A 22,821-nucleotide genomic window follows, 5' to 3' on the forward strand; every position below is an offset into this window, starting at 1 on the left:
TTAAAATGTTTGGTAGCCTTATGTTACTTGTTTTCTAAATTTAGTTGCTGCTACTGTTGAGTTCTTAGAAAGGTATTATTGTTTTTATCATGCAAATAAAGGCAGACCTTTTACTTTGTCTATCCTTGCCTGAGGATCTCTCTGTTATTGCTTGGCTGCTAGTTGGCTTTTGGTAATTTTGTTTTTATTGCTCATTGTTTTGATCACTTTTTGGTTTGTCTTTTTCTGCTGGTGGAGGCTGTTTGTATGGTTGCCTTATAAGTACTTTCCCTTGTGTGGAAAGAAATAAGCAACTAGACAGGCTTACAATATGCTTGTTTGGCTTGGGAATGCCAACATTCCTTGTGTGTAAAATGTATTCAAATGTTTTCTTATCCACATTAAGGTGGAATAAGGAAGTATTCCAGTTACATGTGTTAAGCAATCGTTGGAGCTTTGTAAAGGTGGTTTCAAATCATATGATAAACTAGCAACTTCTGACGTGAATGTGACTTTTCCTTCAGTTGCAAAATCTTTAGCCTTACTGCATTCTGCTTTCAAACATTCAGCTTTTGAGACTTTCTGCTTTGAACTCTTATAAGATTGTGGTGACTGAATATCTCAGAGAGAAAACACATAAGAAACTGCTTTTTTCCTGTCTAGTAGTTGAGATGAACTGCAGTGACATGAAACTCCTTGTTAAAAAAGGTTCCTTTTCTGCTGATTGGAAAAAAAACAATTCAACTCTTGTTAATTAAGTCATGGAAGAAGCATTTTCTTCTGTCATCATTAAGGCTCCTTCCCTTGCTGGTTTGGTGGCTACTAATTCAGCATCTGACAGAGGAATTCATTTAGTTATGTTTTTTTATGTTGATTATGGGAAGTTTGCAGAGGCCTTCTTCGTCACACTGCCAAAATGGGATGCGCCATAAGATTTACCAGTGATTTTGGTTGGGAATAACCCCCCCCCCCACACTTTGCCACTTTACTCTTACAAACCAGTGCGATTGACCTATCAGTAAGAGCTTTACCGATGCTGATATACTCACTTCAGTACCCAGTCAGTTGTTGCCATTTTCAGTGTTGATGACTTTAGGGTCATTTGTGACTTCACCTACACCAGCTTAACTGTTGATTCTCCCTACTGTCCACAGTGTAGGCTTTAGACATGGTCCTTGACTCCTTCCTGAGCAACTGTCAACATTAATACCCACTTTTATGGCACCAGTCCTTGTAGCAACACTTTTTAAGGGCTGGGGTTTTGTGTGTTTATGTGTATGTGTGGATATTTCAGGTCCATTGTCTCAGTGGATTCCAGCTTTTATACCGTGACAGCATGAATTGGTGATTTGATATGCCCTCCTCCACTCAGTCTTACATAGGTGACTATCACTAATGCTACACCAAAATGATTCACTAATAATCTGGACTTGCAGATTATGTAACAGGATGTTATAACCCTGGTTCTGCATCTGATTCCATCTTCCATTGCAGCTTCTAGAAGGCAAACTTCATCTTCCTAGACTCTGTATTTCCTCTTGTGCATAAGAAGTCCAAGTGCAAGAGGAAGCATATTGACTCCCGAGTGGAGTCTGTAGCCAGCAACATGGTTGATGAAGAGCAGGACACTAATTACCCTACATTAACCTTGGACAACTTTGTTTCAATAGGTCCTGGAGATGGTGTGGTAGAATGTGAGTTAGCCATCTGATCCATTTCCCTTCTTGCATTGAATGCACAGAAGGCCTTTCAGTCCTTCCATAAAACATGGTGTTTGGTCCCACCTATTCCTGATGCAGTCGGTGTAACAACTAAAGCAGCTTAAGATGTCTTCTGAAAAAGTCGGCAGATACCTTTGGAGTCTCTGGTTAGAAAGTCTTAAGCCAGACACTTTGTTATTGGCAGTAGCTTTCATGGAGGATCCCATACCTCAGAGTGCATGGTACATATCCTCCAGGCAAGGCATTTGGAACCATTGACCACCTACAGAAGCCATTTCCCTCAGTGTGCTTAGATAATTGAGCCACATGATTGACTCTTCCTAGGGAAGTATTTAATGTAATGATTCAAGACATTGATCAGTTGAAGAATGAACATGTCAGAGAATAAATTAGTCTCATTTCATTGCTGTCATGCCATGGCCGCCATAGTCAACCTTCCCAGAAGAGTGGGTGTTAATGGTTTAGCTGTAGGAAATACGATCAAACTGGGCAGGTGAAAGCTGATTCAATGACAAATTCGAAAGCAACAAGTAAAATAAAGAACCAGGTAACACAGCACTACATAAAATGCTTGTTTAATTTCACAACAGTAAAAACAGTACAATATATAACAGATGAGCAGTTTCACACTAAAGGTGCTTCATCAGATCTTTAAACTAACAAACAGTACTTACATGCAGTGAAGAAAATTAAAAATCACCTGGCCAAGTCACGTGATATCAGCAAGGGGTTTAAAGCTCATTTAATCCTTTCCTTTTATCAGATTGTAAAATTAAAATCCATTTAACTTCCAAGCATTCTGTTTTTGTTTTAATATCACCTTCTCTAGCGCCTACATTCAGTAATTCCAAAACTAAAAATTTAAAGGAGTGTTCAATACCAGTGTTACAAATATACTTATACAAAGCATTCCTATTATCACATCTGCTTATTTCATATAAATGTTCCCTGATACGATTCTTCAACTTTTGATTCATCTTCCCAATGTAGTAGTATCCACACTGATCAGAAATAGCCAAGTAGACCAGGATGCTACTAGTACGGTTAGCATAAAAATTGAATTTAAAGGTATGTCCAGTAACAGGATGTACAAAGGTATCTTCAGTTTTAACATATTTACACATCGTACACAGTCTACATGGATGCCTGTTGCTAACCAGAGGTTTATAGTAAAGCATTTTCTTAATAGAACTAATATTCCTATAGCAAAAGTGTTCCTATAGCAAAAGTGTGGAACTTCACCAAGAAGTCCCTGTGTCTGGCATCAGTACGCCAGTGCTTCCTAATGATGTTACAGATAGGTTGAATGTCATTTGAATAAGTGACGCACATTCTAAAATCATTTCCATTATTGTTTTGCCTTACCACAGTGTCAACACAAAAGGTAGAAATGATTTGGCTAGACCCTGTCTTTCTTTGTGATAGAACCTCATGATCCTTCATCCCTGTTTCATGTTCAGAGTACTCCCTAGAGCGAAAATCCTCACTCAAGGTATCACAGTAGGGAAAGCATATGCTCATCATTTCTGTTCAACCTTGCATGTCTAAAATTGCCCTTTCAGCACATTACTCTTTACATTCTTGGGATGCATACTCTGACAGTGCAGTGTGCTCACTTTTTACATAATTTACTATAAAGTTGAGTGTCAAAACCATCTGGGGTACTCAAGATGCAAACATCAAGAAAATCTTACAAGGTTTGGGAGTGCTTAAATGTGAACTTTAAAAAAATCAGCAGATTGATGCAAGTGGTCTGCATACTCATTCATGGTCTCAATTTTGCTAGTCCACATGAAGAACACCTCATACACAAAATGTACAAAATGGGAGATGTACTGCAAAAAGAAATTACTTTTGTCTAGAACATACAGAGACTCCCAATATGTGAGCACCATGTTGGCATAGCTGTCTGCACGCATGGTGCCCATGGCTACCCCGACCTTCTGATGGTAGTAGCTGTCATGAAATATGAAGACATTATTACTAAGTATGATATCAAGCTATGAACATATCAAGTGTATCTAGCCTGTGGAATATTCAGCAATCTTTGACAGAAGCAGACTAACAAAGTTTATTCTTACATCATTAGGGATTACGGTTAAAAGGGACAGCACATCCAGCTAACCAGTGTAACATCATTCATACTGTTTTTGCAGGACCAGTCAAACAGTTGCATCAAAAATGCTTAGTGTCGCTAAGTACAGTATTTGTCTCGTCAGTAATAGGATGCAACTGCATTTTAACGTAAATTTACAAAGGTTCGGTCACCCACTCACGGCCCGAAACAGTGGGTCTCATGTGTGGGTTATTCAAACATTTGTGAATATTAAGAAGGCCATAGAGTATTGGAATAATAGGAAATTCAACCATAAAATAAACATATAAATTTTTGCTTATTACACCTTCCATTAACAGCTCATAAATGCTACTATATACCCTCTGAATAACATTAGCAATGTCACTTTTATGGCATTCAGTACAAGTATCAGCATCATTTAGCATTAAATACTTACATTCAAGATATTTGATGGTATCCATAAGCATGATGGCACCACTTTTATCTGCAGGGCGCATGTAAACATGTTCATTTGAAATCAACTCAAAAAGTGCTTTAAACTGAATGCCTATAAGGTTATGAAACACCTTCCAATGTTTCTGTTTCATGAACACATAAATGTCACGTTCACAAAGCTTAAAGAATGCCTCAGTCAAAGGAGAGTTGGTCAGAACAAACTGGCTAGGCTTCCTAAAGCCAATATACTCATAAGCATTATTGCCATAAAGAATCCTAAATGAGATCTTATGAACAGAGAGCATTAAGTCAATGAATACCCTTGGAATCTTGCTTCTTACAATTTCTGTTGGAGCAAGTGAGACTGCAGTATCGAAGACAATTTCTGTTGGAGCAAGTGAGACTGCAGTATCGAAGACAACCTAGAGTCAACACCCAGGACACACTGCAAGCCAGAGAACCTGGATTTGTTGGCTCATATTTACAGATAGTTACCCCTCCACCGCCCCCCTTTTTTTTACAGTTACAGCTACCCAAACTGGTGACAATGAACAGAAATGAGGGGAGGGGGCAGTTACACAGTCAGAACAGATTTAGGTCAAAAGAGACCACAGGTGTCAGGATAACTGGAACTAGGGCCAGCTGTAAGGAGCAAGATTCCAATAGCCTAGTGGTCAGTATATCTTCCCTGATGAGTAATGAACAGCATGAAGTGCTCAATAAAGGTCTTTCTTTCATTTCTGCTAGAGGCTCATCCTTACATGAGGTCCTCATTCTAATAGCTCTTTACTGGCCAGAGCATATGTGGTTTCCTCTTCTTCTGCCTCATTGTTTGGAGAAGCCTGTCTTGTTGGATTTATACTGTTTTTATGTGGAATTTTTACGTCTTTTGGATTTTAACGGTTTTAACCTTAGATTAAACATATTTGCCTGCAACTTGGTTTTTCGTTCGTAGTGGTTCTCGAGCCATTTTCATTTTTTGCTGTTTTTTGTTTTCTCGTTTTCCTGAGAGCAACAAATACATTTTATTTATTTACTGAATTTATTGACCTGGAAAGTCTGACTGTGTGAAGAATCCCATTTTCAACAGAAGCCCAGGAAGAAAAGCTCCAAATGATGCATATTAGAGTTTTTTACATAGTGTAGAACAAAAAACAGCATTTTACAAGGTTTACATAGTCCAGTGAATAAAGATATTTTGTAAAAGTTTATATGTGGCATAGAAGAGTCATTCAGTAGTATTTTGAAAAGTCTGCAAAGTAGCAGTCATTGCAGCTAGTATAATAAGATGCAAGTAAAATTATTGTTTTGAGCAATAGAAGATGATTAACATAATTCAATATAGAGACATTCCAGTGGACCAGTAGCATTGTATACTTGAATAAGAAGTTTCATGATAAAGACATAAAAAAGACATAGTTGTGGCAAAACAGCATCCTATTATGCTTTAGTTTTTGTGCTAGTCAGCAGCTGGTGTAGTAGAATAACAAGTTAGAGAGTGAAGGAGGATAGTACTAGGAGTGACTGAAAGTGTGAAGGGGAGTATTAGGAGTGACCGAAAGTGTGAGGGAGGAGAGTACTAAGAGTGACTAAATGTGTGAAGGAAGAGAGTACTAGCAATGACTGAAAGTGTGAAGGGGAGTATTAGGAGTGACTGAAAGTGTGAAGGAGGAGAGTACCAAGTGAAAATGTGAAGGAGGAGAGTACTAAGAGTGACTGAAAGTGTGAAGGAGGAGAGTACTAGGAGTGACTGAAAGTGTGAAGAAGGGGAGTACTAGGAGTGACTGAAAGTGTGAAGGAAGAGAGTACTAGGAGTGACTGAAAGTGTGAAGTGGAGTATTAGGAGTGACTGAAAGTGTGAAGAAGGGGAGTATTAGGAGTGATTGAAAGTGTGAAGGAGTACTAGGAGTGACAAAGTGTAAAGAAGGGGAGTATTAGGAGTAACTGAAAGTGTGAAGAAGGGGAGTATTAGGAGTAACTGAAAGTGCGAAGAAAGAGGAGGAGATGGAGGGAAAAGAAGATTCTATAGGTGAATGCAAGAAGGATGAAGTCCATGCAAAAGTGGGGGCGGCATACATAGGGTAGCTCTCACACACATTTTTATTCCACATGGCTTGCTGACTAGTTTGTATACTTTCAGTAGTTGCCAGTACATCATTGTATAGAAACAGAGTTGTAACCAAACTCTGTTCATCCCAGAAGCCTATCAACAAAAATGACTTTGGGACAAATGGACATATTTTTCATGCTAGATCTCTTTTCTGCTGTTGTTTGTGTGATATTGAATTATATGGCTAGTCACATGACTGTCATTTCTAATTTTCACCAGTGTTAGGATGGTTTATTTTCAGCTTAGTGTCTCAATCCTTTTTAAAAGGTGGTTTCATAATGAGGCGTCTGCTAAGTGATATTTATGTGTACCTGTTTACAAAAAGTTAGTGTGAGGTCTACAATTCAGATCTGACCCCAGATGTGGTGATGGTGGTTTATAACTTTAATTAGTGTCAGTTTAACTATAAAGTTATGACCATGTGATAACATGTTTATAGTCTGATTGTTAAATTTTGCACCTATTTGTTTTTCAAAGCTTTTGTTCATAAAGCCATTGCATTTATTATCTTAAGATCTGAACCTTAAATTGATTTCAGAATTTTTTTTACTATTTCTTATTGTTGGATGTGCTGTCCCAGCATATAGGGGGGGGCAAGTTTCACAAAGACTTTTTCATTGACAATTAGTTTAAATGGGGGCCTCACCACCTGGATGCATTCCAGGTTACATGGTGTGAAAGACTGTTTTCTGATATTGGTTAGTACAGCCTGCACTTTGGGTAGGTGTAAATTCCAGTTTTCAGAGTGTATGACTGTGTTGTCTAAATAAACAGCAAAATAAGGGGCATAAAGTTTAAGGGCTCTGTCTAGCAACCTTTGAAAGGTAGTTAGAGCACCAGGGAGGCCATGCTGCAGTACATTAGTGGTTGTAAGTTCTATGTGCCTATGAAAGGAAAGGGCGTCATCAGTAGTTATACTAAAATAATTAGTAAAAAGAATCAAGTTCCCTAAGGGGTCAATAAATGTGGGAGCAACAGTAATGGCTAGCCTTCTAGTTGTGCCAAGAAGCATCACTGTGGGTTTGTTTGAATTGACAAATAATGTATTGCATGATAACCACTTTTAGTTGGAGACAAAAGCCCTTTAGAAGTATGGCGGTTAACTGATTAGGGGATTTGTGGGCTAAAGTAGAAACCATGTCATTGGAATATATTGTAATCCTTAAGTGCTGTAGGTCTGAGGTAGGTTGTTGATAAATAATGAGAAAAGTAGAAATTTAAGTACAGAACCCTGAGTGAGACATCTAACACTAAAGTATTTATTTATGAGGAAAATCTTACTGGAAAGGAACCTCATTTCAGCCAATTACAATAATATATGAAATGGAGTCATAAAAACAGAAACATTAAACAATGCATGAAACAGAATTATAAATTATGTACATAAATCTCTGGCAAGTTCTGTGGGATAAGTAGTTCTTAAACCATACAGGAGAGGAGTGTCTTTGAAAATTTGTAATAGGCTAGTTTTTCCAGTAGCACATTATGATTAACAGATTTAAAAATTCTCTAAATTAAGAAGGATATTACCTGTTAACATTCTTTTTTCTATATTTGAATAAATTTGTGATGTAATTTTGTACTTTGTGGATTTTTTCTAGATGCTCACATTTTTGTTATCACCCCACCTATAAATCTTCTGTTTTTTAAAATCTGCACATATTAAACTCTTCTGCAATGTCTGTGGAGCACAAGGTAGTTCACCCACCAATGTTGCTGAAGGCTGCAAGTTCTATTCTCTCTCTATATAGATGGATTGGTGAAACTACAAAGTAGCATAAAGGAGGTTCTGCACTCTTGATTGTGTCATCCTTTGGATTAAACATTAAACTGAGGTCTATCTGTTTGAGTTGGTAGTAGCTCATGTGGATGACCCAGTTTGAATTCATCAAGGGCAGATCTTTGAGACTGTTACCAAAGCCCTGGATGAGGGAAAGTCAGTACATACAGCTTACCTTGACTTGGCCAAAGCCTTTGACACAATCTCCCAGTCGGGCATCATCAAAAAGCTAATACAACTTGGTGTAAATCCCTGTCTCATCAGGTGGGTGGCCAACTGGCTCACCAGTAGGACCCACAAGGTCCAAATAGGCTCCTCCATCTCCAATAGCAGACCTGTCACTAGTGGTGTTCCCAGTGGATCTGTCCTGCAACCCGTACTGTTTGGCATCTACTTCTCAGAGGTCCAAGCAAAGACAAAAGGCCTGTGGCTGACCATGTTTATGGACGACTTGAAGTTGGGTGCTGTTAACATACTGCAAGAGGGTCTCTCAGCAACAAATGACTGGTACCAAAGTCATGGCCTTACATTTATTTTTGTATTTAACTTATTATCATACCATTCAGCAAAAAAGAGGCCCCCTACTGATTACCACAGGATGTGGAGGGTGGCCTAATGGTTAAGGTGTTTGCCTTACATCAACTGCAACCCCCTAAGCACACAACCTGCGGTGAAAGACCTGGGTACACAGGTTGACAACAATCTTATACTGACCCCTCATGTAGTGGCAGTGGTCAGAAAAGCCTTTTACTCGATTTATCTCATAAGTAAAGGGATTGCATCCAGAAAAAAAGATTATTACCTCTCTGTACTCCTCCCACATTAGGCCAATAACTGAGTATAACTCCCAGTTTGGTATATACCTCTCCAAACATCTGCACCAACTGGAAAGACCACAGAAATGCCTCACAAAGAGCATGCATGGCCTCCAACACCTGTCCTATGTGGGCAGGCTAAAATCACTATTCTACTCTGTATCGTACAGATTGCTCAGAGGTGACCTGTGTCTTGCCTACAAGGCAATATCGGACCCTGCCCTATTAGAGATGCTCCATATTCGTAAGTCTAACTCCTCGAGCATTTCCCACTCGAAAGGCTTGAATCTAATATGCAACATCAACAAAACCTGCTTTTGAGACAGGTTTGTGTCCCAGAGGCTGCCCCATCTCTGGTATAGACTTCCCATATACGTCAAACAGAGTACCTCGCTGACCTTCTTCAGGTGCAACCTTGATGAGTGGATGGGAGACAACAGATTTGTCCCAGGGGTTCTACCTGTATCCCTCACTGACAGGGGTGACGGGTGCTGACTGAGGTTTCTTTTTTGGGGATAAACTCTTGGCTAGGCTTGTAAGGGCCCCATGACCATTAGCCTAGTAACCTCCTTTGATCCTATGTAAAAGGTCCCACTGCACCTGTTGAAGAGTGGGGGTAGTTCCCCTTTGACCTGGCCAAATGTACCTTAGTTGTCTAAGTACCACCTTGGGTCTTCCCTGAAAAGAGGCCACTATCGTAGTGAGACTAAACCCAATAAACAAAAAGTAAAAAATAAACTTTTAATCTCTACTTTTGCATGGCTTCTGTTGCATGTTTTTTCCTGTATTTTTTCCTCCTAGGAACTATATCTAGTCTGTTTTGCTATTAGGATGAGGTCTCCACAGCAGGCAGATGACAGTATGAAGCCTTATTGACAAGTACGTTATCTTCCACTAGGTTTGCCTCTTTCTTTGCATCATGATGGTGTTTGTTATTTTTCACAGTGCCTGTTTACCTGTAGTTTGTCTTCCACAGGTCCCTTTGTTCGTTTGTCATTGTTTACTTTCTAGTTATGTTCTGCTTATCTTTTTGCTTCACAGATGTATGTATATTTCTTTACATTTTTTATAGTGAATTTATTAAAAGTCTCTAAGCTTTTCTGCAACTTCTTTGTGTATCAACACTGTTGGATATTTTTGTGTTATTATAAAAAAGTCTTTCCTTTCAAACCCTTTGCAAAATTACTTTTAAATGAATATTCCCAGTATTGCCTCTTGTGGCACTGTAATAGTAATCATTAATTCATTTCTATAGATCTCTGTTTGTAGTCCATAGCCATAAGTAGAGTGGGTGAAAGGGGACAGATGCCAGAGGTGTAGTTGCTGTTTTTGTAACCAAAGCTGTCCCCCAATCTTGTGACCCCCCCCTGAAAAAAAAGCTCTTCTTGGTACTCGAAGTGCGAAAAAAAACCCCAAAAAACAGCAAATATGCTACATGTGTAGCTTCGGAGCAAGCAGTTTGCTACAATTTATACCACACAGTGCTCAGTTTTGACCTCAAATGCAATATTAGCATTTATGTCTAAATGCAGGTGTACACTGAATAGCAATTGCAATTGCCCAATTGTGCCCTCTAACATTTTGCTTCCTGGGAGGCTGCCCCCTTTACCCCACCCCAGATACACTATTGGTGGATTCATGACCTTCAGACATCTCACCTTCAAGCAATAAAAACTGGTACAAACTATATGCAGCCAAAAATCTGGGCACCTAAGTAGCATTAAAGTTGAATACTAAGTAACATATAACAGTTCCATTTATAGCAGGAATGCATGGTACTAATCAGAAATAGGTTTGAAAAATCGAGTGTAACAAAAAGAAATGTCTTTTTGTTTCCTTTTTATTTAAACTATTGGTGGCACCGGTATGTAGGTCATGTGGTCTGGTTTCCTGTGTACTGAACAGCTTTAAAATCATGTGTGATGTGGTGGATGGGTGGAGGGTCAGAATAGTGTGATGGGGATAAATCAAGCCTGAGATAGGAACATTATGAGAGAAGTTAAACCAACCTAAAAATAGATATCTCCAAAACTGGTACAGTTGTGAGATCTGATGACCTTTCTGCTGAGAATTCTTGCTTATACGCACTGATTGTGAAGGAATATTTGCCTCGTGGCTTCAGCGCAGAGCCTGTTTTTTGACGTTCATCATGTTACACTGCTGCAGTCATTACACTTGGGTTATCCTGCCGTCAGGCAGTCCCTCAGTCGGCCAGAGTTCCAAAGTCTTGGTCCAGCGTCGGTTGCTGTTGCTTCTTCCCTGACGTCAGTGCGACAGGGATATATAAGATGCAGCCGTCACCATTTTCTTCAGTCTTTCTTGCCGCACGGTGCCCGAAGCAAAAGCAGTTCACAAGTGCCGGTCAGCCGACGCCTGAGATTTTATTCCGAATCCAGAACCAAAGTCTTCTACAAAGCTAAGTAGCCCGTTGGGGAAACTTTTTCTTGCCTCAGTCCGATGTCAGTAAAAGTTAATAACTGTATTTCTTGTGGGAAGCAAATACCTCATAAGGATTTCCATTCTTATTGTATCGCATGCCTAGGCCCAGACCACAACGTCACTGGTTGTCGGTTTTGAGCTAGGTTTAACAAGCGCACTGTTAAATGTCTGTTTTATTTTGCCTGACATTATTTTGGCAGAAAATTCAATTACAACGTGCCGTCGGAACTACCGACGACAGGAATACACAAAAAGCACAAAGACAAGGACAGGCATCCGAGGCCCAAAACTGACAACGAAACCTCTTCTAGGCCAGTCGCTGGTTCTCAGGTTTTCAGCGAGGCGCCTACGTAGCCCCTGATTACCGCTACTTTGGAACCACAGGCCGCTTCTGACTCCCACGTGGAGATGGCTGGGCCTTTGGACGCACCAGATTTACAGCCTATCGAGACTAACCCTTCAGAGGGATCTGGAGTAGCTGAACAACCCGTAGCTTCAGAGGGTGTTTTCAGACCTACTCCGTTAACCATTAAATCTTCTGCTAAGTCTAAAACCCCTTTAAAAACAAAGAAACAACTTCAACATTCTACAGGACAGGCCTCCATGCCTAAGAAACAAATGCTGAAAATGGCCGAAGACTTAATTACTCTGATCAGGGGGTCCCATCCCCCTCCTGATAAAAGGCCTAGACAGGTTGCAGACTATGACTCATCCGACCAGGTATCAATTTCTTCAGATTCATCCTCAGACCTAGGATATTCTTTACTCCGTTATGAGGATTCTGATGCTGAGGAATCAATTCCTTCAGCCTCTCCACCAGAGGACTACTCCTTTGGGGAAACCTTACATACCATGAGGGAGCATTTCCATTGGGAGGGCCAGGATTATTCAGAATCCAAGAAAAGGCTCAGAGATTTCCTTTTATTGCCTCAACACAGACACCTTGCTATTCTGCCAGTGTTAGATATTGTGGATGATGTGTATTCTGAATCCAGTATAAATCCTGATTCTTTACTTCCTCCTCCAGTTAAGCCAGACAGATACTACAGAGTCCCTGGCTCTCACAAATTTCTTTATAAAAGCCCTGTTGCTAACCCGGAAACTATTTCCCAGGGTCCCAAAGGGGTAAAAGCCTCTACAGCAAAAAATCCAGTCCCCTCTGACAGAGATTCCAGAGCATTAGACAGATGGGGTAAGAAAGTGTATACATCTGCAACTTCAGCAATGAAAGCCTTAAATTGCCAGTTTCACATGCTTAAATACCAGCAATATTTGATGTCTCAGTTGAAACAAAAAATGCTTCCAAATTCAGATCTTCCTAACTATAAGGAAATGCAGGATTTATTGCATGCAGCTGAACAAGTGGGAAAACATACTTTGCAATGTGGTTTTGATTCATTAAAGGCCTCCTGTAGAGCAGCAGTTACAGGGTCGGTCATTAGAAGACATGCTTGGTTAAAAGAACAGACTTTACCAGATCATGTTAAAGCAAAATTATTGGATGCACCTTTGCAGCAGGATGTTTTATTTGGAGTTAAGGCAGAAGAGGTATTAAAGAAAATGGAGGATAAGGCAAAATCTATGCAAATGGTGAAGGATTTCTTACAGGTTCAGCCTCCTCGATTTAGCAGAAATTGACCAGCAAAGAATTGGTCCTTTCCAGTTACAGACAGACCTCAAAGGGGCAGATACAGACGTCCAAGAGGCAGAGGTTAACCACAAGGTCCTTACAGGCTTCGACAATGGGGTGCTTCAACCCAGAAAGAAGGGGAAGACAGGCCTCAACCTTATCAAAAACAGCCCCAATGACTTCCCACTACAGCTGCCAAACACTGCTCTCTTGGCAGCCCCCTTAGGAGGAAAACTGGCACTTTTCTGTCACAATTGGCATATGATCACCAAAGACAAATGGGTTCTCAACATTGTATCTCAAGGTTACAGGTTCCACTTTCACACTCTGCCAAGGTTAAAAGGAATGCTAAATCTGCCACCAAATCAATGGGCAGAGGCTCAAAGACAAATTATAGCACTCATGGACATGAGAGCTATTCAAAAGGTACCAACACAGGATCAAGGACAAGGATTTTACTAAAGACTCTTACTGGTTCCCAGAAAGGACAAAGCCTGGAGGCCCATTCTGGATTCAAGGAGGCATACCTGCATGTCCCTGTCAGACAAAACTGCAGAAGATACCTCAGATTCTTAGCAGGTTCAATGCATTACCAATTCTCTGCACTGCCCTTTGGCTTATCTACTGCGCCCAGGGTCTTTACAAAATGCCTGGCACCAATAATTGCATTTTGCAGACAAAAAGGAATTCAAATTTACCCATACTTGGACGATTGCCTTATTCAAGCAGAGAGCAAAGACATTCTTCTAAAGCATTTGGCATTTGTAAAAAGATTGCTAATTTGCCTAGGGTACACAGTAAACAAAAACAAGTCAAAACTAGTGCCCTCACAAGAGATAATATTCCTGGGTGCCAGCTTAAATACAACGGCCAAGATGGCTTATCTCATGCCAGACAAGCAACGACAACTGACTCAATATTTCCAATTGATGGCAACAAAGACCCAACTCCTGCAAGAAAAATTCTGCAGGCCTTGGGTTACATGGCATCTTGCATACTACTAATTCCATATGCCAGACTGCATATGAGGAAACTACAATGGTACCTAAAGAGTGTATGGTCTCAACACTGTCACAGTTTGGAAACAGTAATACCACTTATTCCTTGCCTTCAACAGGAGTTTCGATGGTGGGCTCAAGCTTGTCACCTCAACAAGGGACAGCCTTTTACTCAGCCCACAGCCAGGCAAACACTGACAACAGATGCATCGGATTACACCTGAGGAGCACACATGGCAGGAAAATGTATTCAGAGCAAGTGGCCCGCAGAACAAAGGCATCTTCACATCAATCAAAAAGAGATGCTAGCTGTACAAAATGCCCTTACAGCTTTCAAGGACCTTCTGCATCCAGGACAACTACTACTAAAGACACAACACCACAGTCATGTGGTACATAAACAAGCAAGGGGGCACTCATTCTTATCCCCTCTGTAGACAAGCCATGACCTTGTGGAACACAGCTCTAACCTATTAGGTTCATCTGCAAGCACAGTTCCTGCCAGGAGAGAAAAACACACTGGCAGACGACTTAAGCAGAAACATCATAGATCCGCACGAGTGAAAATTACATCACAAATATTCAGAATGATAACACAAAAATGGTGGAGCCGGGACATAGATCTGTTTGCATCCCTAATGAATTGCCAGCTACAGAAATTCTGCACAAAGACTTACCACCCACAAGCATGGAAAGTGGATGCCCTCTCATTCAGCTGGAAAAACCTACAAGTATATGCTTTCCCACCACTACCTCTCCTTTCAAAGGTACTCATAAAAGCAAAGCAAGAAAAGCCAAAGATGATCCTGATTGCCCCAGACTGGCCACGCCAGCACTGGTACCCAATCTTAAAGAACTTAGCACAAGGTCCACCCTGGATTTTGCCTCAAATCCCACATCTTCTGACTCAGCAAAACAATCAGATACTTCACAGCCAGCTCAAGACTTTAAACCTGGCTGCATGGCAGATTCCTTAGTCAAGCAAGCAATGCCTCTCTCCAAAGCTGTTATGGATGTCATTCTGGAGGCCAGAAGGCCTAGCACCAGGAAAGCCTATTTGGATAAATGGAAGAGATTCTGTGCCTGGAACCAGGCTCACAGCCTTGACCCTCTTGTCCCAAATATTCCTCAGATACTACAGTACTTAACTGAGATGCTGGACAAAGGCCTCTCCTTTTCATCCATCAAGATCCACGCCTCTGCCATCTCTGCTCATTACAACACGGACCCACCAATTTTTTCTAATCCTTTGCTAAAACAGTACCTCAGAGGGGGCTAAAAGAGCACCAACTCCAACTTGGGACCTCAACTTCGTGTTGGAAAAATGAACCTTACCTCCTTTTGAGCCAGCTAACTCAGCAGACTTAAAATATGTCTCTTGGAAAACTGCTCTGCTCCTGGCAATAACCTTAGCATGAAGAGTTTCAGAATTACAGACACTAATGGTAGTGGAACCTTTCATCATTTTCCAGCAAGACAGGGTGTCCTTAAGAACAAACCCTACTTTTATGCCAAAGGTGGTATCAAGTGTGGCGCTAAACCAAACTATTCACTTGCCGACTTTCTATCCAAATCCACAGAATAAAGGGAAGAGACTTCTGCATTCCTTGGACATACACAAGCAGTTACGCTTCCACTTGGACAAAATGAAAGCTTTCAGAAAAACTGAGCAATATTTGTAGCATATGCTGCAGGAGCACAGGGAAAAGCCATTTCAAAGCAGACCATTTCAAAATGGATAGGACACTGTATACGTTTCTGCTATACACACCATGGGAAAACTGTACCTAAAAGCATTAGGTCTCATTCCACCAGGGCAACAGCCACTTCAACTGCCTACCTCAGAGGAGTACCTACCAAGGACATTTTGGAAGCAGCAACTTGGAGTTCTGTACATACCTTCACCAAGCATTACCATCTGCCTCTTTACTCTAAATCCAGAGCTGGCTTTGCCACTGCAGTGCTGCAGGGCCTTATAACCACCCCTAATGCCTTATAGAACCAGCCACCCCACCTCAGCTTTGGGATTCTACATAAGTGTAATGACTGCAGCAGTGTAACACGATGAACATAGTACAGTTTTGTACCTACCATAAATGTAGATGTTCGAATGTATACACTACTACAGTCTAGGTTACCCTCCCTCCTTCCCCTCTTACTTGCTGGTACTTACCTAAGCCTTCTACCCTTTGCTACCTATGGGGAGTATTTGCTGGTAACTGAAAGTCTTTGATTGCTTTTCTTAGGTATGTTTTATTAGCAATTTGCATTGCCTACCTTTTTGGGGGCACCTGACATCTGGGGCAAGAAAAACTGAAGAAAATGGTGTCGGTTGCATCTTATATATCCCTGTCACACTGACGTCAGGGAAGAAGCGATGGCAACTGACCCTGGACCAAGACTTTGGAACTCTGGCCGAATGAGGGACCGCCTGATGGCAGGATAACCCAAGTGTAATGACTGCAGCAGTGTATACACTCGAACATCTACATTTATGGTAGGTACAAAACTGTACTTTTTGTAACTCATGTCATGTTGATAAATTTGCATTGTAGCCTCTGTCTTACTCCTACTATTACAAAGGAGTAAGACAGAGGCTATAATGTAAATTTGTCAACATCACATGAGTTACTGGTTTGTTTTCAGTATAATTAACCCCCCCCTCCCCCATCATTTGTTAATTAAGTTGAATGTGTAGTACTACCAGTTATGGCATTATATCTGAAAGAAAGTGGGACAAACTAAAACAGCAAGTAAAAAAAAAAATCTAAGCTGTATTATATCAATGTTTACTACTTCCTCAGTAGTAGTTTTTGGAGTTCTCTAGAAACACTTTATTGTGCATATTGGCTGCCTTACTTTCAGCCCTTCTATCAACTGGATTTGATGAAGTTCATTTTACTTAATTTAGGACTGCTGAAGCAGGGTTTTTGCCTTTAGGAGAGGCAAAATCCAGACCCAAGCTACACCCCTAGCTTTACTACTTTCTTTGTGTACTCCTCCTGTGTCCCTGCCCTTCACCAATTTCACAACATTTCTCCACCAACTTCCCTACCCACTCCACCCTCTCAGGAAACCCATTTTGAGATGTAAATGGGCCTATATGTTCTATATGTTTGTCATTCCTAGAAGATATATATATATATATTATATATATATATTTTTTTTATAACCACCCCCAGGCACAGTTGCATCACATTGAAATGATTTGTAGAAAAATGAATAATGTACAAATGTACAAATCCTGGTATTCTGAACAGAGTGCTGCAGAGTGTGTGTGGTCATTTCCTGATTACTAAATTAAAACTCTGTTTTCTGGATAGTCAGAAAAAGTCTTGTATAACTTTATGTTGCACAGAGATTGTCATTCAGAGACTCTGGTTTGCTCTACTTTATTCTGTCAGCCTTCTATCCATTTCTTTTTATTTCATTGCCCATGCCACAATTTTCTGTTTTTTTTTATTTACACATTTGTTTTTGACTTTGGTATTTTTCTTCTCTGATTACTTTGTTGATGTACTACCATTGTTCTATACTACCTTTATGTTTATTTACTAGAGCTCTTCTGAGTTATTTTCTATATTGTTGGTTTAATGTTCTGAAGTGGAGAGCTGTCACTCTGTTATGTTGAACCTTGATAAATTGCATCTGAATCACAATGTTTGATCACCACTTATTCCTAAATGGCTGTTGGCTTCTACATTTAGTTATTTTTGTCAGTTTATTTGTAAATGCCTGTGTATATATAATGTATTATGAAAACCCTTCCCGTCAGCAGTGATTTTCCATATGGATGCCATTCTAGTCCTAGTACTGTATTTGACCCATATTAGCAGTGCCTTCCATTTCTCTGCTGTCCTCCTCCTCCTTTCCACTAGAGCATGGAGGGATCTGTCTGTAATATTTGTGCATACTGTTGCTGGTTTTATTCCCTCTTTTGTTATTTATTTGTTTTAATATCTTCATTTGTATAGGTGACTGTATTTCTGATTTATGCTTCCTGACTCCCTAGTAATCTGTGGCGCTGTGTGTGATGTTTACTTAAATATTTAACTATTCAGTATTAGTTTTATATGGGATTAGGATAAGTACAGAAGGGTACTAGCTATTGAACGTGTATCTGACTACATTTCAGTTGTACTATCTGTAAATAGCTTGATTATTTGAATGATGTGCATGTCTGTTTTAAGGAGGCTGTCTGATTCAGCCCAGTACAACATACTCCTTTTTCCTTTTATTTTTGACAACGGGAGACCCAGAGTACTTTATTGATATCAAGGGAAGTACACGCATTTTCTAACGTTTTAGAGACAGCCGTGTTTTGATTTAGTTGCATTATCATAATGTTACTTGTCCATTTAAAGCTGCTACTTTAGGCACATTTTTGTCTAGACAGTAGGCAATGGTAGTCATTACCTTCCAGTTTTTTCAGTCTTTCTTGTTGCTGTATTGGTGTCTCGTTGAGTATGTGATGCAGTCATTAAATATGTGTACATATGTTTCTTGGGGAAAGGGAAAAAAAATCACAGTCTTCGTTGTAGCTCATTCTTGTACCACTACAGTCAAGCAGTGCTAAAGTCAGCCAAATGGGGTTGACTTAGCAGCACTCAACAAAACAAAGAATGACATTTTTACATGTTCGTGTTTGTGTGCTTGTGTGTGTGTGTGTGTGTGTGTGTGTGTGTGTGTGTGTGTGTGTGTGTGTGTGTGTGTGTGTATATATATATATATAGGCTTTTCCTGGTTGGGGTCGCCACAGCGGAACTCCGGTCCGCTAATGATTGGCAGTTGATTTTTACGTGCTGAGTTGCCAGCCCTAACGCACAACCTTCAACTAAGGTACGCCCATTCACGCATGTCTCCACGCAGAAGACTCTCTAGCTGAGAGTCAAACCGGTCAGCTTCTTACTGTGAGGCGACAACGCTACTGCAGCACCACCACCGCGGATATATATGTATATGCATGTCTGTATTTATAATGTATATGTATAAAATGTGTCTATGGGTACAGTTCATTTGGTTGAACTTAGATTGTCAGTAGATATTTTGGCATATTAACTAGTTTAATGTTCAGATTGTCAACAGTATCAATAGCCAAGTGTTGAATGAAATGTCGAATGTAAGGTAGATGGGAGGGAGTACTAATGCTAAAATTTGTTTGTAACAAATGTTTTGGCAGTGGGGTAGTGTGTGCAAATACTTACACATATATACACACACACATATATGTATAAAATTTGTTTGTAACAAATGTTTTGGCAGTGGGGTAGTGTGTGCAAATACTTACACATATACACACACACATATATGTATAAAATGTGTGTGCTTGTGTGCTTCAGAGGTTATGGTTAGTGAAGGAGAGAGATGTGTTGGTATGTTTGGGTAGTGGCATGCTTGAACAGTGTGCATCTTACATAGTGGTATTGCTACAGAAGGGGTGTTTAGTACCCTAATGTGTTGGGTTGGGGTTAGGGTAGGGGGAGAAGTAGCACACAGGCAAGGTGGTAAAATGGGGCAAAGCTCCCTTCTATATACAGATGTACATCTACATATATATATATATATATATATATATATATATATATATATATATATATTTATGTGTGTGTGTGTGTTTGTATATATATATATATATATATATATATATATATATATATATATATATATTTTTTTTTTTTTTTTTTTTGAGAGAGATAGATGGTTATATGCACATACAGTATTTTGCTGTTTATTATTAGTTTCTATTTGTTGCTAACCCACGTAGAATTCTGATCCACATGGACCTTTTTCAGGTTTGGCCAAGAAGCACTGTCAAGTTTAGTGACCTGCCGAGAGTCACCATTAGACAAATGGAGGCTGAGGGAACCAAACCCTGGAGCACAAGAAGCAGCTCGATGGCAGCTCATAGTCTTAATCCTGTGAGCTAACTGCTGACATGCATATATTATTTTGCCATTGTTGCTGCAGTAGTGAATTTATATTAGTAACTGTTGGCATATTGTGATGTAAGAGGTAGGTATTTTCCTGTTCCTCTTCTTCATCCAGGAGTTTTAAAATGTTAACTAATCAGTTGTGCTACACTCTCCTGCAGTCTAGCTGGTGTAGCTTATCCAGTGCCACTAGAGATGAAGTAGTATCTTTTAGTGAGAGACTACTAATAGTGGACATTTCCTACAGTTAATAGTGGACATTTTCTGTTAGCACTTAAAACTCTCTTTAGATTTGCTGTCAGTTATATAGTTTACATTTAAATGTATTTAGTAATGATATTATTCTTTTTCAGCTATGGTGTTAGCCGGTAAAGCATATTATGATGCTGTAGCAAAAATTGGAGAACTTGCTCTTGCATCTCTGGTGTCTAAAGAATTAGGTAAGTTCATTTTATAGAATTAAAAACTGCAAAAAAAAGTTCTGTTAATGATAGATACCTTTTCTAAAGTCACTGTGTGTCCTGTTTTAAAACTGCAGTGAGAAATAAATTATTTATATGACCTTTATTGCTTCTTTTTTGCTCACTTTTACTTCGTTATGAATTTAATATTGGTGTGTATATCACATGCCTTGTAAACATAATTGCTTACAGTGAGTTATGATTTCTTCTTTCTAGTTATAGAAATAGTTTTCACTTTCCTTTTCTGTTATCCTTACAAAAAAATTGAGACATTGAGCCATGGTTTCCTGTACAGATGAATCCTCACCTGCAGTGCATTTCCTTTTTTCACCTAAAAGGTTTGCTTTACCAACTTTTCAAGGTATGTTTAAGAGTGTGTTCTTGTAACTGCTTTGCACTGGAGTGCTACTATTTTTGCTGAGCCTCAGCTGAATGAAACTGAAGCTTCATCAGGATAAACTAAGATAAAAAAGCTTGCGACTATGCGAGGCACATACTGATGATGCTTGGGTTGCTCTGAGCCACCAATGTTAGGATTTACCTGGCAGTCTCCAGTTGTTTTGCTAGAGTTCACTTTAGGCTCTTCAGGAATGGTTTTCTTTTGTAGGTTTAGTTTAAAAATACTGTCAGAACACCAGATATAAATGTGCATCGATAACTGCACTTATTGCCTACAAAATGATTTATTTACCTATTTATTGTGAGGAGATTGTATGGGAGAGGTTAAGTAACGGATAGCGAATGTCCTTCCTGGTGGGAGTCCGGATAAATATCATTGTCAAACATCCATGGTATATACATTCAGAAGGTGATTATTCTGAGAATGGGATAGATATATAGGTTGATTAAAAGCAAAGAAGAAAATCACTTGATCACTATAGTTATGTGGCTTCTCAAGGAGCTGTGTCTTTGAGAGTGGAACAACTTGAAATACATTGTGTTATCTATTACTTCTTTCTGCATTTAGACTTCAGAAGGTAATAAATTTGGTGTTGCAGATGGAAAGTCATACTCTGTGAGAACAAGGCCGAGAGACTTAATCTTTTGACAGTGATGTATTTGGCTTGCCAAGCAATGGACAATGCCCGTGTGAGATGTTAGTATGGCTTGGCAGGGAGTGGGCAGTTCTTGTAAGTGAAACGCATAAGAACACTTTACTGTGTCCATTATTTATTTCACATAATAATAGTCAAAACTTCAGTCGTCTGTGCAGTCAAGAAATGATTGTTTTAGAGGGGGCTAAGTGTTAAGCTGTGTCTGAAGTTAACAGTTAAATGATCATTGACATGCTTTGCTGGGTAGAGGCAGATTTGTGTGTGAGAGAAACTGCTAAAATAGTTCATCACGATTTTTATGTCATTCATTTGATCAAAGCTAACTGTCAGAGTTGAACACAGAAGGTGGTGGTTACTGGGTGAGTGCAGCAGTCTGTGTGGCAGCAACTGGCTGCTGATCTGTCTTTTCAGGTACAGTGTGTCCTGTATATGTTTGTTAGACAAGATGAAATGCAGAATTGTAGCCATTCTTCCATTAATATTCAGACACCGTAAGTGTGTGAAATCAGAAAGTGATTAATGTTAGGTGATGAGAAGGCAATTATGTGCATAAAAGTGACCTAGCCTGTTAGTCTTAAAAGTCTTTTCACTTGTCATTTGGTACAGAATATAGGCCAGTTTTTCACAACTCTTGCTTTGTCAATTTAGTGTTTAATTACCCTTCTCCCTATCACAAACTGTGGTTTCTGGCATACAAAGCTTACTTTTGGTAGAATTAACTTAAGTTTTGCCTACCTTAAAAAGACTAGCACAGTTTGTACTTTGGATAACAATGCCTCCCAATCTTATGAATAAATTCCTACATCAGCAAGGTACGCTGCTGGGTATCTGATATAGTGTGTCAGAACTTTGTGGATCTCCATGAAGTCCAAAGGGGAAGACAATATAATGGAAAAGACCTTCAAGGGTAGAGAAAGTTGTCTTCTCTTCAGCTTCAGAGGTAAAAGGAATTTGATAGTATCCCTTGATTAAATCCAAGATAGTCAAGATCCTTGCTTTGCATAATGGCTCTCTGAGCTTGTCCACCTTGGACATTAGATAAACAACAAATTTGCATGTGTCATTAAGTCTTTCAGCAGTCATTACAGAATCTTTTGGAGGTGTTTGGATCATGAACCATCTGTAATGAACTGTTGCATTTCCACGGGCTTCTCGCTTACTCTTAGTGTTTTACCACTTCTTCACTTATTGCTTTACCTCAAGACTCTGTTTATCTTCTGTGGTTTTTGGTTTTAGGTTTACCTTTTCATTTGATACAATTTCATTATGATGCTGTATTAAGTCTATTCTACCAGGTAATGAGGGGTAGGGGGACTCTTAATCAGCAATAACACTTTCACTTGTTTTTAGGCCTTAGACAAAGTTTCATCTAGTGAAATAACAGGAACAGA

At 39.6% G+C, this 22,821-nt stretch overlaps 1 protein-coding gene across 1 annotated transcript in view; it reads left to right on the forward strand.

Annotated features, from left to right (window-relative positions):
- The window catches only part of BAIAP2L1 (BAR/IMD domain containing adaptor protein 2 like 1), an 815,478-nt gene that overhangs the window by 193,040 nt on the left and 599,617 nt on the right, over positions 1-22,821 (forward strand). The window contains exon 3 of the mRNA XM_044089700.1: positions 20,268-20,354. Within this exon, the coding sequence (XP_043945635.1) occupies positions 20,268-20,354 (87 nt within the window). The remainder of the gene's footprint in view (positions 1-20,267; positions 20,355-22,821) is intronic.

Source organism: Protopterus annectens, chromosome 12.part0, assembly GCF_019279795.1.
Source record: "Protopterus annectens isolate FY-2018-M chromosome 12.part0, PAN1.0, whole genome shotgun sequence".
Lineage (NCBI taxonomy): Eukaryota > Metazoa > Chordata > Ceratodontiformes > Protopteridae > Protopterus > Protopterus annectens.